Source organism: Mus caroli, chromosome X, assembly GCF_900094665.2.
Source record: "Mus caroli chromosome X, CAROLI_EIJ_v1.1, whole genome shotgun sequence".
NCBI classification, from domain to species: Eukaryota; Metazoa; Chordata; class Mammalia; order Rodentia; family Muridae; genus Mus; species Mus caroli.
Window position 1 is genome coordinate 35,959,998 of NC_034589.1, and position 27,266 is coordinate 35,987,263.

The 27,266-nt window shown below is 36.4% G+C and overlaps 1 protein-coding gene across 5 annotated transcripts in view; it reads right to left on the reverse strand.

The window, feature by feature from the left end:
* The window catches only part of Tenm1 (teneurin transmembrane protein 1), an 811,210-nt gene that overhangs the window by 276,642 nt on the left and 507,302 nt on the right, over positions 1-27,266 (reverse strand). For 4 of the 5 annotated variants that reach the window (XM_029473265.1, XM_029473263.1, XM_029473264.1 and 1 more), the window contains one exon: positions 15,037-15,186. In XM_029473265.1, coding sequence (XP_029329125.1) covers positions 15,037-15,186 — 150 coding nt within the window. The remainder of the gene's footprint in view (positions 1-15,036; positions 15,187-27,266) is intronic. The other variant, XM_021153953.2, reaches the window with a different exon arrangement.

The following is a 27,266-nucleotide window of genomic DNA, read 5'->3' on the forward strand; positions in this document are numbered from 1 at the left end:
TACAGCAGTGCACATATAAGCAGCAACAAGTAGATTAATTGGACTTAACAAAAGAGAACATGAAATGAGTATGTAAAAGTGGTGAATGGGTTAGGATATTATTGGAGAAGAAGGAATGGGAAGTGCCCCTCCCTGTTCATTATATTTGTCTACAAAATACTCAAACAATAAAAACATTTAAAAATATGTGCATTCATATTTATAGCAGAATTATTCATAGTAGTCCAAAAATTAAAATGTATGTAAAGGTCCTTCAAATAATGAATGTCTGAACAGAATCTTGTATATTTAATTTATGGAGTTTATTCATCCATAAAAAGACTAAGTGTGACCTGTATTAATTACAAGAACTATGAGAACATTTCAGTGAGAATGTTTGTACTCAAATGTTTATATATTACATAATACTATTTGTATAAAAACGTAGAAATTTGTTAAGATAATTGTTATATGAGTTCTGTACAATACTTGTAATTCTTTAGTATGATAATAATGTACTAAATAATAGTGATGGCAAACAACTATGAACATAATAACATTCCCTGGATTGTGAATTTCAAGGGAGTAAATTGTATGGTTGTATAAATTATATGTCAACATAATTGTTACAGAACCATAGTTAAGAGGTATAATTGATAGGGCACATTTGCACGTGTGCTCGCGTGCGCAACACACACACACACACACACACACACACACACACTATGATACAATGTCTCAAGAATTTTCATGTACTTCTGGGTGGTCTGTAGGTGATACCGAAAAGGCTGAACTACTTACTCTCTTTTCAGTACTCTTACAAAGTATGAATGGAAGAGAGTACCCAGAGGGACGATTGCTTTCTACATTTCATATGTAATATCAGATAGTTATGTAGATACAGCTAACGTGTCAAAAATCATATTATTCTCGACTTTGATGTGGTGGCAGGAGTTAACTCTAGGTTGTTTGTGGAAGGTAAAGGATACAGAACACTTAACAACTGCCCAAATTCTTAGTGTCATCTAACTGGACATTTATTAACAATTAGATGATTATCTATTTATCACGTAGTTGAGAGCAATGAGGAAGTTTTATAACTTGTAATACTTGGCCTTCAGACAAAGAGGCAGCTTTTACAGTATTGATTTTCACTGGTTGTCATGTTGTTCTAACCTTTGATATGTACAATTTAGGAACACAGAAGAAATTCAATAATATGAAATTAACATTTTTCACAGACAAAACTCATTTCAGAGAATAGCAATTATAAGAATAATAAAAATAAGTGATAGCATTTATTGAACATTTATAGTGCCTTCTTTATTGAGTACCCATTTCTTATTTTTTTAAATATACCTCATGTGTCTTTCTTACTAGTACAGCACACAGTCTGATACACTAGTTTATCCCAGAGGCTTCTCTGTGCACATGTGCTGCCTCTAGGACTTTAGTCCCTTCACAGTCTCTTTTCTTACTAGTATCTTCAATCTCTCCCTCTCTATTGGCTACTTATTCTTTGTCTTCAAATCAGAAATCTTTCTCCATGTGAAAACAATGCCTTACATGGACCTTTTCCTACTTATACTATTTATTTTTTTCATTTTTTTGCCAAACTGTCTCCATCTAGTACCAGTATTGTTTCATTTCATACATACCATGTAGACTTTTAGCACCTGCATTTTTCCCTCTGACTCTATTTACTATTCCATTCTCCTACATATGTACTTATCAGGATTGAATTATCCATCTTGTTTTCCAAGGTCTAGCTAAGACCACTGCAAAAGAGTTACCCTTTCATACTTTTGTTTTTCATTTTAAGCCTTTAAATACTTAATCATCTTACTTCTATTTCTATATAACAGTTAGGTGTATGCTATTTTGCATAGCGGGTACCTGTATGCATGTTTCTTTCAGCTCTCCTATTTAATCACACTCCTTAAGGGTAGCAACTGTGTTTTCTGCTTCATTTGTTAACGCTCTACAGTACTTAGCACCGTTAAATATAAACTTAATTGACATAACATTTAAAATAAAAGGTTCCCGTGTTTCTGAATACAAAGCTTTTCATTTTAGCTTCCTTCCAATCTCTTTAAAAGAGGACTGATGTGGTCAGGTGTAATTTCTCTGTCAACCCAACAGTTTCATTTATTCTTCCTTCTCCAAGTCTAAGTAAGAAAGATGGTACCTGTGTGTGACTCTGAACAAGACAACTTCAGTAGGATATATAATGAAGACAGGAAAAGGCCAGTCAAAGGACAAAGGGAAAATAGGTGGTAGATGATAAAGAAGCAAATACAAATGCCTAGTATTAGAAATATAGAGGCAAAGCGAATATATATATATATATATGTATATATATATGTGTGTGTGTGTGTGTATGTATATATATATAGTTTCTTATGCAGTTACTAAGATGCACAGTAGAAGTATGTATTTCTGATTTAAAAAATATTTTTCATTTTGAAGTTAAAATATAGTTACATCATTTCCTTTTTATCTCTCCAGAGCCCTATGTGCCTTGTTCTCACTCAGATCAAGATCTCTATTTTTAGGATTGTGTTTCAGGTACAACACACACACAGAAACACAGACACATACACAGACACACACACAGACACACACACAGACACACACACACACACACACACACACACACANAGAGAGAGAGAGAGAGAGAGAGAGAGAGAGAGAGAGAGAGAGAGAGAGAGAGAGATTCCTAAATATATACACATAATCTATTCCATCCATATTATGTATTATTTCAGGGGTGACCATTGGCATCAGAGATCATAGCAGAAGAGGGAATGGAATTGTTAGGAGAGCCAGGGGAATGGGAAGAGTGCAGTGAGAATTTATCTTCTAGAAATATTAGAGATGTTACACCCATAAAGTCTCATCTGCATGCCTGCATAAAAAGGACTCAAACAAGGATGATATCAATACGCAGGACAACATGGAAAGGGAAAATCTCATAGGGCCTCAATCCTTGAAAAGAACTACAGGCAAGTAAGGAATGGCGAGAGTGTGAATAGTTTTCTTAGGGAAAAGCTCTCAACTTAGTTATTCAATATTGTGTGGTTAACCTTGTGTTTAACAATGAAATTGCAAGACTTCACTTTGAAAGGAAAATTTCAGTTAACTTGAATAAAATAACTTCGTGAAAATTCTGACAAATAGTTGATATTTCTATAGAAATAGCATAAGTTGAAATACAAGTGGATAATCACTAGAGTCAGATATACACATGGATGATAAATTCTACAGTGAGCTGATTTTTTTTCCTAAAAGCCTATAAAATTACACGGATGGTATAGGAAGATTCCCCAGCTCTGGAAGCACGAGCCTTAGATGATATTTATGCTATTCTATACTAGTAACTGTTGAGGTAGAATGTTAAGGTCAAGGGCCCATAAGACAGACTTATTTTATTATGTCATCACAGGGAAGGTGCATATTGGTTGAAAATAACATAATACTTAAGCTGAAATGAGGATCACGCATTAAACATATATGACCAAGAACATTTAGCATGAATTTTTTATACAATAAGTTTGCCTTTTAGCATAGAAAACCCATTTTATAAATCTGCTTTAGAAGTCAGGTCTCCACTATGCTTTAGAATAGCTTTTGTTAAAACTGAAATATATTGATAAAGTGATTTAATATAGTTGAAAACAAGCTGCAGCACTCTAGCTGGGCCCTCTGAAACCTTGTGTTATGGAAACATCTATACATCATTATAGGTAGCATTTACTGTAATTTGACATCAATCTTTAAAAATAATAATGTTAAGCTCTCAACAATGTTGTCTTTGTTAGTGCATTACTACTATTTTATTCATGTGGTTTACTGTGTGTATATGAATTATTCCCAATTTTACCAGTGTCCTATACTCTGATATCCTTTAAATAAAAGACACTGCAACATTGGGTTTACTCAAAGAGCAGCTGAGTGCATTTTAATATCCATATGTCCTATGAACCAATACAGAAGAACCTGAATACTGTGGGACTGTGTTCCATCTGAATGAACAGTGATTACCTGTGTGCAAGTGGTATAGTCTTTTCATTTGGTGCCACAGAGTGCTTTTTTCCTCAAGACTATCTGCCTGTCTATCTATCTATCTATCTATCTATCTATCTATCTATCTATCTATCTATCTATCTATCTAATCTATGAAAATAGTTTCTTCTCCCATACTGTACATCTCAAACACAGTTTGCCCTCCCTCCACTCCTCTCAGCTCCTCCTCACCTACACTCTTCCCCATAATGACTCCTCCTCACTTTTCTGTTCAGAAAAGAGAGAACAGCCAAACAACACCAAACAAGATACAATTAAGACAAGGAAAAGTATCTTCCTAATGAGGTTGGACAAGGAAACCTAATAGGAGGAAAAGAGCCTTGAGAACAGGTAAAGGAGTCAGATACACCAGCTCCCACTATTAGAATCTCACACAAGGACCAAGATAACATATCATATATACAGAGAATCTGATTCGGATGATTAAAAGCTCTGTGCTTGCAGTTTCAGTCTCTGAAAGCCCATATGACCTTTGCTTAGTTGATTCAGAGGGCCATAGTCTCTTAGTGTCCTCTATCTCCTCTGTCTCCTACAGTATTTCCTCCCCACTTCTGTAGGGTTTCCTGAGCTCTGAGGGGAGGGTGCTGATGGAGAACTCCAATTTAGACACTCTATCCATATAATGTCTGGCTGTGGGACTCTACACTTACTCCCATCTGCTGCTGGAAGCGTCTCTGATGACTTTTAACAGACACAGATTGTGTCTGTAAAATCAACATCTGCAAAACACTAAATAAATGTAGAAGTTAACCTGCCATTAAAGGGTCACACTTATCACTACATAAATTTCTTTACTCAGGAAAGACAAAGCAAAGAAAAATAGTCTACTCTCTCCCCTTCTGTATTTTCCCTTTGCCACTCTTTTCTACAGTCCACAATGAAAGGAAGTTCAAATGGTACATTTTGTACTGTTCTTAATTTTACATTTCACACTGGTGTGTGTGTTTTAATAAATGTGCTCACCAAATGGAGATATTTGGCTGAAATCTTAAATTTTCAAAGTATTCCTATGCAAGGGGTCCATATTTGTATTGTGTATGCAAAGATAGCTATTAGTTAAACAACTGGCCCAAAGAAAGTAATTTCCTTAAACATAAAAGAAAAAAGAGGCTCAACGTACATTGAGATAAGAATAAGAAGAATAAAAAGAAAACTGGGCCCCTAACTCAGTTCTGTCCATGGTTCTGACAATTATGCAAAGCAAGTTACTTAACCTTTACTTGTTTTCATTTTTAACTGTAAGACAGAGGTAACAATAGCTGCCACCGCATAAAACTCACATGTAGATAAATTACATTAAGATATTTTAAGATCATAAAATGCTAAGTGCAGCCTGCTATTGTTATACACATGTCAAAAAATTCTAAAATTAGTAGGCAAAAACTAGGAATCAATTACTTGAATTTAACAGAATTCTCAGCAAGTACCTAAGTGGTAGAACCTTACAAACATACTTTTCAACCATTTTCAACAATATATACCTTCTGCAAAAATAAGACTGTTGTTACTTGAATGGGCTAATTATTATTCCTTAACTACAGATTTGGATTCATGGTCTCATAACAGATAGAGTTGGGGGCAAATTTAGACATGAGCTGGTCCTGGTATGACAATATGTTTGTCAAAGCTTTAATAGCTGTTAAAGTTAAAGGAAATAGGGATTTGACAGGGATGTACTCCCCTCTCTTATTTGATCTACAGAACTATGGCCTCTGTGGTTGTGTTTGCACGAGTAATTTCTGACCAATATTTATTTTGCATAAGGATTTTCCTCCTGGATTCTCTTAAGGGGCTGAAAGCAAACTCCCCATTTTTCAAATAAGAAACTAGATCCAAGAGAAGTGAAGCTACAGTTGCTATCTGGACTTGGCTACAGAATGTTCAGGACAAGATATAAATTGTGTCATATCAATCAATGGAGTGTTGTTTACATGGTCATATATTCAGCAGAAACTGACTAGAAAGCATCATTTTTTTTCCCCTTCAGTGTTGCAAAGATAGATCTTCTGGAATGAATTTCAAAGAAATGCCACTTGCCCCACCAAGGCCAGTATTTTGCAAAACTGTAAAAATCCTGAAGCTGCCTTTGGTATATTTCAGTTCTTTTTTCCTACCACTTTTCTTTGTTCCGGTGTTCTATTTTGACATTCAACTTGGAAGAATTCATTGTTGAACTTCTCAATAAATTTTATCCTCAGTCAGATAGCTACTAAAAATGTTAGGATTTTACTTGATCCTGATGCTAGAGAAATAATAGTTAAGCAATATTCCCAACCTTTTAGTGTTCTGGGAAACTGTTTACTACTCTCTCTCTCTCTCTCTCTCTCTCTCTCTCTCTCTCTCTCTCTCTCTCCTCTCTCTCTCTCATACGATGCACTGAAAACATAAAACACACCCTTCTCTAAACAGCATGTGAGGTAAAAGTATCCTGTCCATTCCTCCTAATAAGATTTGCCTATGACAATGACAGTAAGCTTGTTTTCATCTAGGATGCATGGCCTTATTCTTAACTATTCTGCATAATTACCCTTATGCCCATATGTAATTGTACCTCTTACTTTACATCAAAGAAGCTTCTCTGTGCAGCAGATAAAGACCTTTACAGAAATCCACATATGGTCAACATACGAAGAACAATTGACTTTTGGGTGCCTGGCACCAATTGATACATCCACACTATAACCGCCCTCACCTAAGGCTCAGGGAACACTACAGATGAGGGTGTAGAAAGATTGTAATAGCCAGCAAATCAGCAAGTCTGCTCTGAGAGCATTCTAGCAACAACAGGAAAGCTATACCTATGATTTCTCAACAAAATGAGCACTTAAACAAACCTCAACAATATCGACACCATTGAACAGTCCTACTTAGATGGGGGAAATCTCAAGGGACCCACCATTAGATAAAGAGCTACAAGCAACTAAAGATGAAGGATGAGCCATGTGATCGGTTATCTAATACCAAGTGGACAACCCTACAAAAATACATGCAGGTACCACAGAATGGACTTAACATGTTTTTACATTCTTATGTTTATTCATTCATATGTATATGGTTAAATAAAGGAAATAAACTAAATTTAGGAGGGGATTGGGTTCGTGGGCATGGCCATTGTAGGAGTGAGTAGAAAGGAGAGAAAATTAAAGACTTGCCTATGAGTACCTTGGCACTGGAGACCAGGCCTTTCCCTTATTGTGTGACTGTTGAAATGGGATGCCTGTTCATTGTTCATGAAAAAAAGAGCTGACATTAAAATATCTTTTTTTTTTTTTAATTTGAAAGAAGCTAGTCATAGACACAAACCTTCCCTATATGGTTATCTAACTGAGCCTTCCCTTGGTTGCAAATCAATTCCTACCTGTAAATCATCCCACATGTTACTTTCTCCATTTCCTATACAAGTTGAAGGCCAAAAACTTTCCTGTGGCCTTAGCCTTGAATATACTCTGAGTCATTGTTGGTGCTGTTTTTTCAGTTTTTTTTTTTTTGTTGTTGTTGTTTTGTTTTTTGTTTTTTTTGTCTTTGGAATTTTCATGCTGAGAAGGTCTATAGCAATTCATATTTTTATTTTGCATTATGTTGTTACAATGATAGTCAAGACAAACATAAAATGGAACCAAGTTCCAGTGCCCAGCTTTCTTTTGTGATCTAGATTTTCACACCCTCATTTTCCCCACATTTAAATAAGGATATTATCATCTTTAAGATTTAAAAACTATATATTATGCTCATTAATATATAGTACTTAAACTATATATTGTAGTTTTACTTACGCATATTACATGGCTGAGATCTAACTGTAAGCATTTATTCCTTCTTATCTACTCTGCTCCAATTATACTAGTTGTTTCATAATGTTTCTAGTAAATGGTGTCTTAGGGTTTTACTGCTGTGTACAGACACCATGACTAAGGCAAGTTTTATAAAACCAACATTTAGTTAGGACTGACTTACAGGTTCAGAGATTCAGTCCAGTATCATTAAGGTAGGAGCATGACAGAGTCCAGGCGGGTGTGATGCAGGCAGAGATGAGAGTTCTATGTCTTCATCTGAAGGCTGCTATGAGGACCCTTCTAGGCAGCTAGGATAAGGGTATTAAAGCCCATACTCATAGTGACACACGTATTCCAACAAGGATATATCTCCTAATAGTGCCACTCCCTGGACCAAGCATATACAAACCATCACATTCTACTCCCTGGCCTCCATAGACCTGTTGAAACAAATGAGTCTATGGGGGCCATATCTAAGCATAGCACAATGCAAAATACATTTAGTCTAACTTCCAAAGTCCCCATAGTCTAAGGTAGTCTCAACAATATTAAAAGTCCAAAGTTCAAGGTCTCTTCTGAGATTCATCCAATCACTTAACTGTAATCCTCAAAACAAAACAGGAAAGCAGCTGAACAAACTCTCCAAACTCTGAATCTCCTGTCTGATGTCAAAGTGATCTTCGGATCTCCACCTCCTTTTTCATCATTGTTGACTGGAACAAACTTCTTTCTCTTGGGCTGGGTACATTCCCTGTTAGCAGCTTTCCTCAGTAGATAGCCCACAGATCTGGCATCTCGAACATCTTGCCCTCTCCAAGAAAACTTCAACACTAGAGCTTCTTGTTACCATCTTCTGGTATCCTCCAAAAGGCTTGTGTCATTTCTCCAGCTCTGCCCTCTGTAGCACTCTATACCCTGGTTGACTTCACTCCACTGCTGCTGCTGTTCTTGGTGATCGTCCTGTGGCACTGGCATCTCCAATACACTGGGGTCTTCTGCTGCAACCAATACCCTCTCATAGGCTCTTTTCATGGTGCCAAGCCTCATCTTCTTTGCATGACCATTTCAGTCCTGTGCCATCAATTGCAACTGAGGCTTAACCGTCACCAACAGCCTTTCCTGGACTCTCACAGTGTTATGCCTCAGCTGCTCTCCATGACCCCTTCATACCTTCAAAACCTATACCTCCTGGGTAATTCTTAAATATTACTATGTTTAGTTGTAGCATGAGATACAACCTTGGCTACCTCCGGAACACAGCTTCTTTGTTCTCTTACAACACTTCCCAGGAGATTTTACCACAATGATGCTGGTCTTTTCTTAATAACCAGTAATTTCTTAGCTCCAACTAATCAGCATCAATTGTCTCACTAGCCCCTTCTAATTTTAACTCGAAAGCCAGAGCTACATGGCCAAAGCTGCCAAGTTGTGCTGTTTGCTAAGGCTGGAACATGGCCCCCCTTGTTCTATTATATCATCACCAGCTATTTGTTCTTCAACCTCCTCATTGCCTAATCTTGGCTGTCCTGAAATTTGTTCTATAGATTGACCTTGAACTCAGAGATCTCCATGGCTCTGTCTCCTGTTAATGCTGGGATTAAAGGTGTGTACCACCATGCCTAGACTTAAACTTTTCTTCACCTAGAACCTGCTCTGTTCAAGGCTATCCTATCAACTCAGAGATCTATTTGCCTTTGCCTCCTGGGATTAAAGGCTTGTTCTGCCAAGCCTGGACCTTAACTTTACTGGGTGGGATCTTGCCCTAAAGTCAACAGTCCTTTAATTCATTTTAATATTCTTGAACACAGGATTCAGCTCCATTTTACTTTCTGGAGCCCCTTAAATGCTCAAGCCATATATTTTATTTTATTTTTCTTTCTGAGCTTGCTATGCTTGTTTAACATGCTCTTCATGAGACTTAATCAGAGAACAAAGTCTATGATGGGCTTTTTTTTTTTTTTTTTTTTGGTTTTTCCGAGACAGGGTTTCTCTGTATAGCCCTGGCTGTCCTGGAACTCACTCTGTAGACCAGGCTGGCCTAGAACTCAGAAATCCACCTGCCTCTGCCTCCCAAGTGCTGGGATCAAAGGCACGTGCCACCATGCCGGGGGTTATGATGGGCATTTTGAGACTTCCTTTGTCAATGCAATTAATCTGAGTCTCCTCACTTTAGCCTCAGACAGACTCTTCAGGCAAGGGCAAAAAGCAGCTCTGTTCTTCACCAAAATACTACAGAAGCATTCTCTGGGCCACATACTGAAGTTCTTCTCCACTGAAACCACTTGGGCCAGGTCTGCACAGTTCAAATTACTCACAGCAACAAAGTCTTCCATAATATGACTCATTAAGCTCCACTTAAAACATCCTATGGCTGCCGGGCGTGGTGGCGCACGCCTTTAATCCCAGCACTCGGGAGGCAGAGGCAGGCGGATTTCTGAGTTCGAGGCCAGCCTGGTCTACAAAGTGAGTGCCAGGACAGCCAGGGCTACACAGAGAAACCCTGTCTCGAAAAACCGAAAAACCAAAAAAAAAAAAAAAAAAAAAAAAAAAACAAACCATCCTATGGCTTTCCCAAATCAAAGTCCCTAAATCCAAACAAAAACATGCTCAGTGCTATCACAGAAATACCCCAGTCTCTGGTACCAACTTCTGTCTTAGTTAGGGCTTTACTGCTATGAACAGACACTATGACCAAGGCAACTCTTATAAAACCAACATCTACTTGTGCCTGTCTTACAGGTTCAGAGATTCAGTCCAGTATCATTAAAGTGAAAGCATGACAGCATTCAGGTAGGCATGGTGCAGGAAGAGCTGAGAGTTCTACATCTTCATCTGAAGGCTACTATGAGGAGACTCACTTCCAGGCAGCTAGGATGAGGGTATTAAAGCCAACACCCACAGTGACAAACCTACTCCAACAAGGCTAGACCTCCTAATAGTGCCACTCCCTGGGCCAAGAATATGCAAACCATCACAAATGGTAAGGTATTATTGCAGTTAGTATCTATTCAAATACAATTCTTTCAATTGTGAGTGTGCATATTGAACAATTGCAATTTAGATATTTGGCAAATAATCTGGTAAATTCTAGTATGTTGCTGAGACATGCTAGAAGTTCTAGCATATTTGTAGAAATCTTACCACACTAAATATTGATAATGAATTATCTGCTTTCTTACATTTAATTTACCAAGTGGTAAAAACTCTCATCTCTTAATGAGAAGCAGACAAAATCATAACTGGGGAATGCATTCTACTGGAAAGTGATTTAAAAACTACTTTATTTATCTATGACCTTTACTATGGCATTAATTTAAAAATAATAGGTGAACAATTGGAAATACGTGGAGCCTAAATGTTCAGGAACTAAACCATTATTTATTTTCCAAGAAGAAAAGTTGATACTCAGGTATTTTCCCAGTTTTTGAAACAATAAATATTATAGTTAGGTTAAACAATGTGCTAGGGACGGTGAGATACACACATTCTTTTCATCATTCCATTTAGTCTTTACAAAGGCATATGAGGTTCTATTCACTGTCTTCCTTGTACTTAATTTAGGATTCAGTTGCTTGAGTTTGGCAAACCTGTGCATGATACAGAGCTGTGTCTGTTGGACTATAAGTCCTGGGCTCTTAACTTCAGTGTTATAACTGAACTTCTTAGAGATTAAGGAAAACAATGTAAGAAAAATGGTCTAGTTGTCAGTTTCATAAGTTAGAGTATACAAAATTTATACAAGTCTCCAGAACTGCATTCTTAAAGGAATCATATAATCATTTAAAATATCCTTATAATGTATTATTTCTTCTGTGTGGTTCTCTTTCATATAGACATAGCATTTTTAAAAAGAGCTATGTTTTTACTTAGTAAATATAACAATATATAGTAAAATCTCAGTATAACAGAATCATCATATGCATTTATAGTTAAGGTTTCTATAAACTTAATTCAAACTCATAACTTGGTATACATGGCATCACATGGCCTGAATCCCGAGATTTATTGTTTTATGAATAGATTAAGGTATCTCTTAACCCTTATCAGTAGATAATGATTAACACTGAGATAGGCAATTGGTTAATGTACAGAGAATAAGAAATTACAGCATGTTCTACACTAAATGAAACATCTACATTATATTTCATCTTCCAAGACTCAGAGATGAATGCAGAAGTGGGGACAGAAAGAGTATAAGAGCAAGAAGCAGTAGATGATTACATGGAAACTGGGTCTTTTGGATAAAACAGGGCAGCTGCACACATGAACTCAACAGCAGTCTAGATAGCACACAAAACCAGTAAAAGCTCCAGCCAGACTAAACCCCAATATGGAAGGGAAAGTGGGAAGGAAATTCCATCCCTAGTTGAGCAGTTATTGGCAAATGATACCTTCTGAGAGTTAAATTTCTTTAAGAGAGTAGCCCTGGTTAAGTTGACCATGCTCTAGTGGAAGGCCACATATCCAGGAATATTTGGCAGTACTAATTGTATGTTATGGCCATTAACAATAAAAAGGACAGAAAGTTGGATGAATAGAGAAGGGTAGGAGTTGAGAGGGTGTGAATATGATCAAAATGCATTTACAAAATTCTCAACTAATAAAAAAATCTCATGAGCTTTTTCTTGCTTTATATTTAAGTAAATTTTAAGTTAGCATACAAAGTAATGGATTTTGTTATTTTTGCATATGTTTGTATGTTTGTGTGTATCTTTATTCTAATTTATCTTTCTTCATTACACCTTCTACTCCTTGCTTTTGCTGCTGTTTCTTCACCTTAAATAGCTTCACTTATGCTTTTATAGTATGTGAATAAATAATTGTACTTCTCTTAAAATAATATTTTGTAATTCTTTAACAATTTAATACATTTTGATCACACTCACTTGCCTTCTGCCTCCTCCTTCTATGCATTCTACATACCCTTATCTTCCTAAACATACAACTTTGAATTTTCTTTTTAATTTTTGTCTAGTCTATTAGATGTTGCCCTTTACCTTGAGGGGTGGGGCCAGCCCTGGAATGTGTGGTTGACCTACAAGGGGTCACATATAATGAGTTTTTAAAAAATAAATTATTAAACTGAAGTAGTTTTCCATGTTTGTTTTATAATTCAGCAGAAATATAAAACAATTTTCATTGAGCTGATTTCAAGGGGCAAATTTTTTATAGCATTTTACTGTGCCAAAGCTGCATAATACTATACTGTAAAAAATAGTTAAGAGAATAGAGTCTGGGATCAATCAAGTAGTTTCCAGCTTTTTGAGCATGAGTAAATCACGTAACCTCTCTCTGCCTCTGTTTTCCCCTTGAATAGGAGAAGCATAATGTTGCATTCATGATGTAATCCAGGTAAAGTGTCTGGAACATAGAATTACTTAATGTTTCAGACTATTTTCAACCTAGTTTCTGGGAAAAAATTATGACACATTTGAATTCAAATGCAAAGTTGAATATAATCTTATGACAACTATGTGATCATCTTTTGCTGTCCTGCATTTTCCATTTTCTTTAAGCAGGTATTTCTGATTTTCGCCATGAATGACAAGAAAGTCCCTAGAAAGGTAATACCAGATGGTTGCTTTTATGTCTTCAGATGTGAAGGAATCAAATAAGAAAGAAAAAAGAAGAAAGAAGAAAGGAAAAGTAGATAAAAGAGATAAAGAAAAGTCTGAGCTTAGTCTGGTCCTTTCCTTTTTCACTTCTGACCCTTTCCTTCTGCCCCGCCTCCTTATATCAGTAACAGTGAAACTTCTGGAAAAGGTCAGTGAGTCCTGGCTAGAATTAAGTATTCTGAAATGAGATGCAAATCAAAGTGCACTGTGAACTGGAAATTCAAACAAAAGTCTCATCTTTTTTGAACCTTAAATATTCACTTTTACTAAATCATGGAGCAAAACAAAGTTATCTTTCCAAAAGCAGACCAAAAAAACAAAACAAAACAAAACAAAACAAAACAAAGCAAAGCAAAGCAAAGCAAAGCAAAGCAAAGCAAAGCAAAGCAAAGCAAAGCAAAGCAAAGCAAAGCAAAACAAAACAAAACAAAACAAAACAAAACAAAACAAAACAAAACACCCCAAACCAGCAAACACTCAGCCTAAGCAATGAAACAAACTACTAATTCAAATAAGGGGGAATTAAACTGATTCTGTATTTAGAACTAATAAAGCAATACAAAACTTATCACCTCTATAAAGGTGTAAGTTTCTTAAGACTAATATTCTCTTCATTCATTCATTTATTTGTTTGATTTTTATCTTACAGAAATAGAGGGTAGAGCCAGGAAAGGTAGCTCACAACTTTAATCACAGCATTAAGAAGGCAGAGGAAGGTGGATTTATAAATTCAAGGCTATCTTGGTCTACAGAGCTATTTGGAGGAAGCCCTGTTTTGAAAAACAAAACAACCCAAAAACCAAAATCAGAACCCAAACAGGATAGTTTTGTTCTCAATTTCTACTTTAAAAACAGACATGAAGGTTTTACATGATATGCGTAGCTTTGCATTTAAGCTTATTTCAAGAGAAATCATAACACAAGGTTTTAGTTAATTTTTATTTGGTTATTAAGACTAAAATCATTTATTATAAATTAGAATTTAAGAATGCTATCATTGTGGCATTTTTTAAAATAAATAAGTCTTCTAGTTTATGCTCATTTTGGTTAATTTAAACAATTGAAGACTCATTAATTTTCTTTCAACAAGGAAGAATACATGTTTCCCAACTAGAAAATAATTCTTGTTTTCCCAGTTTATTATAAACATTCACCTTTACATGAGCCAGAAACTGCCTTTACTTATTATAAACAGAAGGAATTCCTATATACCCTTTGTAAAATGTTATCTATAAATAAGTGCTGGGCTAGGACATAAGGGAACTTAATCAAAATCCCACATTGCTTCAGGGTAGTTATATGTGAAATGAAATTTTTATTGTATCGAAAGTTTCACTCTATAAATATTTATTTATTTTCAAAATTGGCAACATATTTGAAAACTTTAATTGGTTTATACTCAAAAGCACTGGAGTCAAAGAAAATTTGCTTACACAAGAAGTGGACTTACTTTCTTCACATAGGGTAGTTCTTTCAAGTGATAATGAAATTTAATGTGAAGTGGAGCCAACCCAAATATGGCCCTAATAACTTAATTAGGAAAAAATTAATCAAATATTCATCAATTATTTTGGTCACTGTACCTTTTTTCTCTGATTTGTCAGAAACTCTTCCTCCAATGGGAGAGTAAGTAGTATCCATGGACTCGGTCCCTGGGTTCCCATTGCTAATTCCATTCGCATAGATCTGTCCAACTGGTTGCAACTGCCACGTCAGGCCAAACAAGTGTACTGCTGTAAGAAAACAAGCGTATATTAACTCATTCTTACTCAGTTAGAAGGCTGCTAAACCAGCTCTCCTCTTGCACCTGAAGATGTCACAGTCAGAGGTCTTTTAATTAAGCCAATGGACTATGAGTTTTGTATCTCTATTTACAGAATTTTAGAAATTGGAGGCTTAGTTAACCAGTTACAGTGGGATTGCTCTCATCTCCTTAGGGCTGTGCTTATGCCTGTTTTTATTTTCCCTATTCATGTAACTCTGGTTTACACACAGAAGTTCTACAGAATAATGTGGTTATGACCAAAGGCACCTAGTTAGTCAACAGGGAGGGAGGGACTGATTAAAGAAAGAAAAGATTATTAGATTCTAGGTACATACAAAGAATAGGGCCAGTTCTAGATCAAGGAACAAAAAACACAGAAGCAAACTAGTCAAGGAACAAACAAGGCAACACACAAAATCCTATGGTCATTGTACCTAGGGATTTATCAAGATGATTCAGATACAAGGAACACATTCCTCAGCTTTATTCATCTTGAGCCTTGTCCTTGCACTAGCCCAATGTCAAATTCTGGCCTGGGCGAATTTCTTGTCCTAGCCCAATGTAAATATTCTTGCCAATATCTTTGAAGTGGCACCAAGAGCTCTCTCCACATGTACAGAAAAGTATCAACACGGGAGAACTTCCTTATGACTCTGCTAATTCAATTTGACAAATATTTACTGTATGCTTAGTAAACATAGGAGCTTTACAACTCCTACAGGACGGCAGTCAAAATGGCTAAGATTAAAAATTCAGGTGATAGCAGATGCTGGCGAGGATGTGGAGAAAGAGGAATACTCCCCCATTGCTGGTGGGATTGCAAGCTTGTACAACCACTCTGGAAATCAGTTTTGCAGTTCCTCAGAAAATTGGACATAGTACTACTGTAAGATCCAGCAATACCTCTCCTAGGCATATACCCAGAATATGTTCCAACTTGTAATAAGGACACATGCTCCACTATGTTCATAGCAGCCTTATTTATAATAGCCAGAAGCTGGAAAGAACCCAGATGTCTCTCAACAGAAGAATGGATACAGAAAATGTGGTACATTTACACAATGGAGTACTACTCAGCTATTAAAAACAATGAATTCATAAAATTCTTAGGCAAATGGATGTTTCTGGAGGATATCATTCTGAGTGAGGTAACCCAATCACAAAAGAACTCAAGTGGTATGCACTCACTGATAAGTGGATATTAGCCCAGAAACTCAGACTACCCAAAATACAATTTGCAAAACACATGAAACTCAAGAAGAAGGAAGACCAAAGTGTGGATACTTCTTTCCTTCTTAGAATGGGGAACAAAATACCCATGGAAGGAGTTACAGAGACAAAGTTCAGAGCAGAGCCTGAAGGAATGACCATCCAGAAACTGCTCCACTTGGGGATCCACCCCATAAACAACCACCAAACCAAGACACTATGTCAGATGTCAACAAGAGCCTACTGACAGGAGCCTGATATAGCTGTCTCCTGCGAGGCTCTGTCAGTGCCTGGCAAATACAGAAGTGTATGCTCACAGTCATCCATTGGACAGAGCACAAGGTCCCCAATGAAGGAGCCAGAGAAATACCCAGGGAGGTGAAGGGGACTGAAACCCCATAGAAGGAACATCAAAATGAACTTACCAGTCCTCAGAGCTCCTTGGATCTGTACTACCAATAAAAGAAAATACATGGTAAAACTTGTGACTCTAGCTATATTTGTAGCAGAGGATAACCTTGTTGGTCATCAATGGGAGGAGAGGCCCTTGGTCCTGTGAAGGCTCTATGCCCTAGTATAGGGGAATGCCAGGGCCAGGAATGGGAGTGGGTGGGTTGGAGAGCAGGGGGAGGGGGGAAGGGATAGGGGATTTTTGGAGGGGAAACTAGAAAAGGGGTTAACATTTGAAATGTAAATAAAGAAAGTATCTAATAAAAATAGTTATCTCATAAAAAAACTGCTACAGGTATTAAAATCTAGATCTCTGTTAGGGTAGGATTATAAATATAAGATATATATTTAATAAGATATATATATATACATATATACAAATATAAACTATGTAGAAAAATTGACATAGCTTTAATTTTCTATCAGAAGACTAAGAAATATCTTGTATAATCATTTTTCAGGAATATGATCACATATTACACAAGGTAATGTGGCATTATTAATAAAAGCAAAACCAAACACGAACATAACAAAACTTTAAATTTTTAACTTGTTATTTGCTTCAAAAATTTAGTTTCTATTTGTCCACAACAGTATCTGATAATAATATTCCAAAGTTAAAATATACATAACTGGTGTGTGATTACCTGGTTATATATTAGTAAGGCAAAATTATATACTTATTAAAATCATATTGAATATGTCAAACAACTAGCTGGGATTTATTCATGAAGCATCAAATGAAATTACCAGGTTTCCCAAAAGTATAAATTATATAATCTGAAGTTTGAATGTGTGTGACTGTATATACATGTATTCATACCTAGAGAAAGAATGTGTTGGAACTAACATGTTAATGGTTTGGGAGCTTATGTATGATTTTAATTCTCTTCTTAATGATTTCTACATTTTCTATTTTAAAATAAATGGATTAAAAATAAGTTAAATTTGGCTAGATTGATGAAGAATGACTTTACAGAGGAATTCCTATTAGAGATAGACATTTATATTTATTTTGTGCTTTGAAGCATGACAGAGATGGGCAAGGATGAGGGGAAGGGTGAACAAAGTATTTCTTTGTAGTATACAGAAATGGACTTGAAGCAAATAAAATTGTTTGGGCTCTTTGGAGCTTATCTATCATAGATAATGGTGGTGAAGTCAGAATGGTAGTTTTTAGGCTATATTTTAGAAAACTATGGGTGCCACACTTAGACATTTTCATTTAATTTATTAAGAAACAGAAAAGTAATTGTTTTTCTAAGAAGTTTATATGGTCAATTTTCTTTGTGGAATTAAATTTGATAGCAAATGGCATTATTAGGTGTTTTAAGGCAAGTGAATAATATCAAGATATGATATTATTTAATATATTATTAAAGATAAATCTAATAACAGTTCAAAACAAATGAGTAAGAAATGCAAAATATGTATAAAGGACACAAATTGGAGTGGATTTTCATAATGTAGATGAGAAAGAGTTTCTCAATTAAGGTGGTACCATAAGAGTCTCAATTATTTATAGCAAGAAGTCAATAGAGGTTCCTTAATAAGAACTTGTAAATTTAGTAACAACAGTTGTACTTAAGGCTCAGGGATCACTGTTGTAAATTTAGTAACAACAGTTGTACTTAAGGCTCAGGGATCATTGTGGAAGAGTGAACAAAAAGATTGTAAGGGCCAAAGGATCTGGGAGTTTGTTGTGATATTGTGTCTCCGAGAGATATGCACTCATGAATATAGGTGTACTAAGAGGTCTATTTGTCCATTGAATTAATGGAAAATTACTTTCAAATGGTTATGATTTATAGCCACAACAACTGAAAGAACTGTGGATCCACTAAAATATTTAGGGGATTCTTCACTTCGCTTACAAGTGATTGTAGCTAGATCTGTATTTTATTGATGACTAGTTGAAAAGATGGTTTGAGGCAGGATGAGAGGAATGAAATAATTCATCCCTAGAGAAATGGGGTTCCAGGGACTGATGTGGCATCCAGATAATAATGCTTAGTACAGAGGTTTGAAGTTAGGAAAGAATATTAAATCTAAAATCAAATTGTAAAAACATGTATGCACAGAGTCAACACTTGAAGTTATGAGGCCACTGGAGAGAATGTTAGAACAGTGCCCAGGGCAGAAATTGGATATGGCCTCTTTTCTCTTTTCTCAAACTCTACCAAAAAGCAAAAATGAAAAAAAAGTAATCCTGTCTTGAACTTTAAATTTTTCAAACATTATTTTAATGATGGTTCTTAAACACTTTAACTTCCTTTGTAGCCTACCATCTACAAGAGGTAGTGGAAAAGAAAGGATGTAGGGGAAATGAGCCTGTTTAGAAAGGTTCTTTGGAGCAACTCTTATCAGTGTTATACTGGAAATCAGCAGTTCAGTTCACAAGTTAGCAGTGGTAGCTCGATCCACTTCAAGGATACATCAGCAGACCAGTTCCATAGAGTCAGAATAGCAAACACAAATTAACAGTGGTCGGACTACCTAGCAGAGACAGCCAGGCCTCAGCCTTGGCTTGAGTCAGTAGGAGGGACCAGGAAGAAAACCAGAAGTTCTCAGCTGTGAACTTCTCAGGGAAGTGAAGACTCTCTCTCTCTCTCTCTCTCTCTCTCTCTCTCTCTCTCTCTCCCTCCCTCCCTCCCTCCCTCCCCCCTTCTCTCTGTGTCATTCCATGGAGTCTTATGTATACCCTACAAACATCATGTGTCCTCCATGTGCCTTGCTTCAGCATGGTTCTTTTCTCAATACGTGCATCCAATCAGTGTGAGTCCTCAGAATAGGCAAGAAACTGTAGTATACCACCAGAAGGGTTTTGGTGTTTTTCTCTCTATACAGCTCAACTACGCAGTGTAAGGTGGACGAATATATGTGTGTTGTTAGCAAGGAGTCATTCTTCACGTCCTTTCACATACTTGCCTTAGCAGAACATACTCTCTCCCGTGTCTGCTTCAGTAAAACATTCCTTCACGTGTCTGTCTGAGCCTTCACACCTGTGTCCACTTTCATGCGTTTGCCCCAGCAAAACAGCAACCAACCAACTTTTATTTTATTTTATTTTTTCTTGGATATTTTATTTATTTACATTTTAAATGTTGTCCCCTTTCCCTATTTCTCCCCCAGAAACCCCCTATCCTATGCCCCTCCTCCTGCTTCTTTAAGGGTGTTCCCCACCCACCTACCTACTCCTGACTCCCCAGCCTCACATTCCCCTACACTGGGTTATCGAGCCTTCACAGGACCAAGGGCCTCTTCTCCCATTGATGCCCAACAAGGCCATCCTCTGCCTCATATACTGTTGGAGCCATGGGTCTCTCCATGTGTACTCCTTGGTTGGTAGTTTAGACCCTGGAAGCTCTGGTTGGTTGAAATTGTTGTTCTTCCTATGGGGCTGCAAACCCCTTCAGCTCCTTCAGTGCTTTCTCTAACTCCTCCATTGGGGACCCCATGATCAATTGAACGGTTGGCTGCAAGTATCCACCTCTGTATTTGTCAGGCTCTTGCAGAGCCTCTCAGGGGTCAGTTATATCAGGCTCCTGTCAGCATGTACTTCTTGGCATCCACAATAGTGTCTGCATTTGGTGACTATCTATGGGATGGATTCCCAGGTAGTGCAGTCTCTGAATGGCCTTTCCTTCAGTCTCTGTTCCACACTTTCTCTATATTTGCTCCCATGAGTATTTTATTCCCCCTTCTAAGACTGAAGCACCCACACTTTGGTCTTCCTTCTTATTGAGCCTGATGTGGTCTGTGAATTTTATCTTGGGTATTCTGAGCTTCTGGGCTAATATCCACTTATCAGTGAGTACATACCATTTGTCTTCTTTTGTGATTGTGTTACCACACTCAGGATGATATTTTCTAGTTCTATCCATTTGCCTAAGTATATTTCATGAAATCACTGTTTTTAATAGCTCAGAAATACTCCATTGTGTAAATGTACCACATTTTCTGTATCCATTTCTCTGTTGAGGGACATCTGGTTTCACTGGGGGTAGGTTCTGAGGTTTCTAAAGCCCATGCCAGATCTAGTGTCTGGTTTTGGTGGTAGTTTATGGGATGGATCCCCAGGTGGGGCAGTCTCTGGATGGTCATTCCTTCAGTCTCTGCTCCACATTTTGTCTCTGTAACTCCTTCTATGGGCATTTTGTTCCCTGTTCTGAGAGGGATCCAAGTATTCACACTTGGTCTTCCTTCTTCTTGAGTTTCATGTAGTTTGTGAGTTGAATCTTGGGTATTCCAAGCTTCTGGGCTAATATCCACTTATCAGTGAGTGCATATCATCTGTATTCTTTTGTGAATCTTTTGTTATCTCACTCAGGATGATATTTTCTAGTTTCATCCATTTGCCTAAGAATTTAATAAATTCCTTTTTTTTTTAAATAGCTGAGTAGTACTCCATTGTGTAAACTTACCACATTTTCTGTATCCACTCCTCTATTGAGGGACATCTGGGTTCTTTCCAGCTTCTGGCTATTATAAATTAGGCTGCTATGAACATAGTGGGGCATGTGTATCAAAAACTCAGGTGACAGAAGATGCTGGTGAGGATGTGGAGAAAGAACACTCTTCCATTATTGGTAGGATTGCAAGCTGGTACAACTACTCTGGAAATCAGTCTGGCTGTTCCTCAGATAATTGGACATAGTACTACCTGAGGACTTGGCTATACCACTCTTGGGCATATACCCAAAAGATGCTCTAACCGACTTTTCAAAGAAACCTTATGTTCACACTTCACCTGTCTATAAACATGTCATGTTTTTTTTTTTCATATTATTTATGAAACTGGGAGATTTAATTTGTACTTCTTTTACTCATATATATTATGTGAGTGGGTAACTAAAAGTGCAACACTAGCCAAAGAGTCCATTTAAAAATCATTTACCTACTTTTAGTTGGAGCTAAAGAGATTTCTAACATATTATTTCTAAGTTATCTTTAAAACTTTAAAGCATTTAATTGGTTTTTTCCCTTTTCTTTGGGTCAAAGCCAGAGCTGCTTGATAATTTTTCTTTCAATTAATGGAGACAATCGACACTAGAGGATAATAGTTTTGAGGAATATATGTCCTATTGATAAAGCTATATTATTTGCCATTGTTGAGGTTTCTTGACCAAAGGACATGAAGTCTGGTTACTATTATTGTCTCAATTCAAGGTATTTAGATGTTTATCACTATGTTAGAAAGTTTGGTATATTATGGTTCCCCAAATAATTTTTAAATCATTGATATTACAGATCATATTGAAATGCATTTCATTTCCTTGGTTCAATTATTTTTGTGAAATTAGATTGACCATTTATAACAGAAGGCATAATGAGTGTCATTTTGAAGACCAAGAGAGCTATTTTATATACTTTATTTAAGTTCAAACAGTTTCCTGAGGGCATGAGAAAATGAGAAAAAAATGTGTGTGGAGGGACTGTCATTTTAAAATATGTAAAAGGAGGATTTATCTTTCACTGTCAGAAGAAATAGACTGCTTCAAACCAATCAAGGCTGATAGGGAGGTAAGGACACATTAGTTGAACATTCTGTAGCAGCAATGAAGCTTTATAATTTTTTAAGTATATTATATGTTGCCTAGGGAGCAAGCTGTTTAGAATATATATTTGTGTGACTATAAAATGAAAGTTAATTACTTGCTACAGATCAAGGGTACCAAGGCAAGGTGACAGACCTTCTTCTATTCCAAATTGAATTTCCATATGGTGAGTTTTGAAAGGAATACAAACAGTGCATTTATGTGCAGAAAGACTGTAGCCACTAAAGAACTCTGGAATTTTATTAGAAACAATCATAGTTTGCCCATGCTAAGGCAATCAATAAAAGTATGTTAATTTGTGATATATGTCAGTATACCAATAGAATGATTTGGCATTAGTTTACATGTAGGGATTATCTTTTGATTGGGAAATATTTTTAAAATATGTGCCAAGCACACTGGGAAATATGGGAGATGTAGGCATGCAATAGAAGGAACTAGAAATTATCATATTATGCAAACTACACAGAAATAGAAAGATTACATTTTTTGTATATATGGATCGATTCCAGGCCTTCATGTATGTGTGCACATGGGCATACACACACACACACACACACACACACACACACCCTTAAAATGAATACTAGACATAAACAATCCATACAGCCTAATTAACATGTGAATTAAATCCTTTTGACTGTCTTAAACCCAAGTGTTGTCATCTGAATTAATGATATAGAATTAAGCCAATGACTAGACAGCAATTTTAAGTTATATTCATATGTTAATTGAATATTTTGTGCAAGGAACCTCTTTATTTTAGTGTTCAGAGTTGTTCAGAAAATGGTGATGGATTTAGATAGACCAAGAAAATATGTGGTATAATATAAATTATAAAGTAGAATTTTTATGGAAAAAAGAAGCACAAATGAGATACTTTTAGGAAGTTATAAATCCTAAGAGGAAAAATATAGGTATAGGTGCAGATAGTTAATATTGTCAATATTACAAGATTTAGAATCACCTAAGAGACAAGCCTCTGATAATGACTGTGAGGAATTACCTTCTAAAATTAGCCTCTGGGTATACTTGAAGGGATTATCTAGATTAAGTTAATTGAGACAAGAAGACCTAGTTTAACTGTGGCTGACATCATTATAAGTGCTGGAGTCCTGCTCTGAATTTGAAAAAAGAATGAAAGCTGAGAACCTTATCATCTCCCTTTGCTGCCATACTGCAGATCCAATGTGATTGGTGACTTCCCACTTCTCTTACTATGCTTTCTCTGTTATGATGGAATATATCATCTAACAGAGCCAACCTTTTCTGCCATATGTTGTTTTTGCCAGTTGGTTTTATCATAGTAACAGGGAAAACAACTAATACAGGGCAGTGAGGAAGGACCTCTTAGAGGAGGTGCCATTTGATAATATAGAATGGGTGATGCAGAGGCATCATCATGAATATCTAGAGCAGAGTTTCTCATCCTGTGGGTCATGACCCCTTTGAGATGGCATATCAGATATTTACATTATGATTCATAACAGTAGCAAAATGATAGTTCTGAAATATCAACAAAATAATTTTATGATTGGGGGTCATCATAACATGAGGAACTGTATTAAAGGATCACAGCATTAAGAAGGTTAAGAACCGCTTTCAAGAGCAAATCCTTTCAGATAGAGAGAGTAGAGATACAAAAGTCTCTGAAGGATTACATGGAATCTGTGAGAGGCATTCAATAGCTCAATGTGAGGCCAGTCAGGATGAGTGGTAGAAAAAGTCAGGCCCATAATCACTAGTCCCACAATCCTGTTATCTCAGTGGTCTAACCCACTTCTCAGTTGGTCATCAACAAAGAAGAAGTGAACAGAAACTGATAAAGTTAAATTTTCACAAGTAGGGCTCCAAATGAGTTAAAGTAGACATACACATAGTACTTGATTCAAAGCAAGATTCAAGTTGTCACTCTTAATGACATATTCACAAGTGTACATACCCAGTGAGGAGCAGACTCTATCCAGCTCTCTGTGGGTTACTACTTACTTTGTATTTTACTGAAATCCACTGACTAGACAGAATGTGTATGCCAATTCAGATCATCCTAGAGTAATGTCTTCTCAGCAGATTAAGAATGACAGTTCCTAATGGTCCTTTAACAAATGTTCCCTGCTGCTTAACACTATACAATTTGTAATTATTAGACCTCTTTTATCCAATTGTAAAGAGCTATGCCCTGAAATCACAAGCTCATTACAAAGTTAAGTTTACAATTGGAATATCATGCTATTTCCTGTTGCCAAACACAGTCCACAACCAAACACAGGCCTAAGCTATTCAGATCACATATCATATAACTAAGTTGAAAACATTCCTGAAATTTTGTGGCTCAAGGAGGCTGACTCCAGATGCAGAAATCTTTCTTGTATGTTTCTATAGAATGCATCAAGTTACTACATATATATCTTTGCAATGTCTGCTAGGAAGTTGGACTTTGTTCTCCTTAAATGACCCCATTGCTCTCCAGTAACATAACTAACAATGCTTCCTCATTCTACTCCCCTTCAAGAAACACATATTCAGTTACAATATTCAGACTACAGAGGTGTTTTAGAAATAAATGTGAGAAATGCAAGCTGGATAAGTTAGGTCTGTGTGTGCCAATAGGATAGCCACTTGATGCATGCATTTACTGAGCACTTAAAATTTGCCTGGTCAAGGAAATATGAAAGAGGTAATATATAACACTACATTAATAATTGTATATTAATTACATATTGAAAGACTATTTTTGATAAAATTTTATTAAAAGTCATTTTATTTATTTTGTGTTTCAAATAAGGCCACCATAGAATCTTAAATCACATAATTAGTTCACATTATATTTTTAATGAACAGTGATAACTTTCATTACCTAGAATAGTTCCCAAAGATATATTTTCTTTAGAACTATAGCATTGAGTCTACCAAAGTATTGAAAAATATCTGCTGACATAGTTGCCTCAACAAGCAGGAATCTTGTTATCATCATTTTTCTGTCCCTGATTCTAAACTCAGGACTCAGTTGTTACCTTGTATTCCATTATCCACTACTTATGAAATACAATAATGATTGGAATGATAATATATGGCCAAGAGTGACAGAGTGGAGTAAATGTATGGCCAAGAGTGACAGAGTGGTGTAAATGTTCTAAGAGTCACCGGACTCAACTGAGAAACCTCAAATCTCAAGGCTCAGAGTCAGAGGTCAGTGTGGCCGAGAAAGAATATCTTCTGAACATGGCAGAACTGATGCACTCTGGAGCCCATGGCACCTCTGCCTGTCCTCATGTTCATAAGATAAAGCCAGGCAAGATTCTGCCATAAAACAAGAAGCAGATTACAAGTTCACCTAAACAGACAGATAGATAAATAATAGATAGATAGATAGATAGATAGATAGATAGATAGATAGATGATATAGATATAACAAGCTCAGTCTCTCTCTTTTAAATATTTCTTTTATATATGTGAGTATACTTTATGTTTTCAGACACTCCAGAAGAGGGCATCATATCCCATTACAGAAGGTTTTGAGCTGCATGTAGTTGCTGGGAATTGAACTCCAGACCTCTAGGAAGAGCAGTCAATGTTCTTAACCACTGAGCCATCTCTCTAACCCTATATTCAATCTCTTTAGTTTTACTTGCATGTATATTATTTCAGTGCTAACTGGTTAGTATTTAATAACCTATTAGGGGATTCATACTCGAAGAAGACCATTTCTCTCTCAGAATTTCTTAGTTGCCTTGAGATCTTTGTCTAAGGTTGATTCCTTATTAATGCTTGCATGTCTGTTAGTATTGCCTGTTTCTGTTGTCTTGTTTAGGCAACCCATATTATTGAAGTGTCATGGATGAAGCTTCCCTGTTATTTCCAGGAAAGAAAATCTTGTGACAGATCTCCTACTCCACTGGTTCTTACTATCTTTCTACCCACTTTTCTGTGAACTTCTCTGAGCCTTAGGTGTAGGACCTGTTTTGAGGTGCATTAACCAGGGCTAAGAACTCCACAATAAATTGTTTTCTGTGGTTTAAACAATTGTTTTCTGTGATGTTTCCTTTCTGTTTCAAAGGGATGTTTCTCTGCCAAGAGATTAGAGTTGCACTTAATTGTGGGTATAAGGATAAGCATTTAGAATCCACTTTAAGATTCTGCTGTTTTTGTAAATTGGTGGTAGTAGGATCTCTTCTAAGATCCATGACCTCACTAGCCCCAGGTAGTTGGCTAGGGTCCAGTATCAGGCATGTTTTGTCCTATGTAGAGCAAACTATATATATATATATATATATATATATATATATACAAACAAAATATTTGTTCTCTCCCTTGGAATCTTGTATGTTACCTTCTGGTACTATTAAATCTAGTCCTCAGAGTAGAGACATTCAGGACAAATCCTATATCTGAAGCACATGATGTCTTCAGCATCAGGGACATACTTTTAGCCTCTGGGAGGCACCCCCAGACAAGAGCATAGGCTATATTGTTTTGGGAGTTTCACTAAGAGTTTATCTATCTTTTGACCTTCTCAAAGAACCAGCTCTTGCATTTGTTCTTTTTTTTTTTTTTTTTTTTTTTTATTTTTTTTTTTTTCTAACTGGTTTATTTCAGTCTTGACTATTTCCTGAGGTCTACTCCTCTTGGGTGTGTTTGCTTCTTTCTGCTGTAGGCCTTTCAGGTATGCTGTTAGGTTGTTTGTTTGGGATCTCTCGAATTTCTTAATGAAGGCACTCAGTGCTAGGAATTTTCCTCTTAACCCCGCTTTCACAGTGTCCCATAAGTTAGGTATGTTGTATCTTCATTTTCATTGAATTCTATATAGTCTTTGATTTTTTTATTTCTTCAT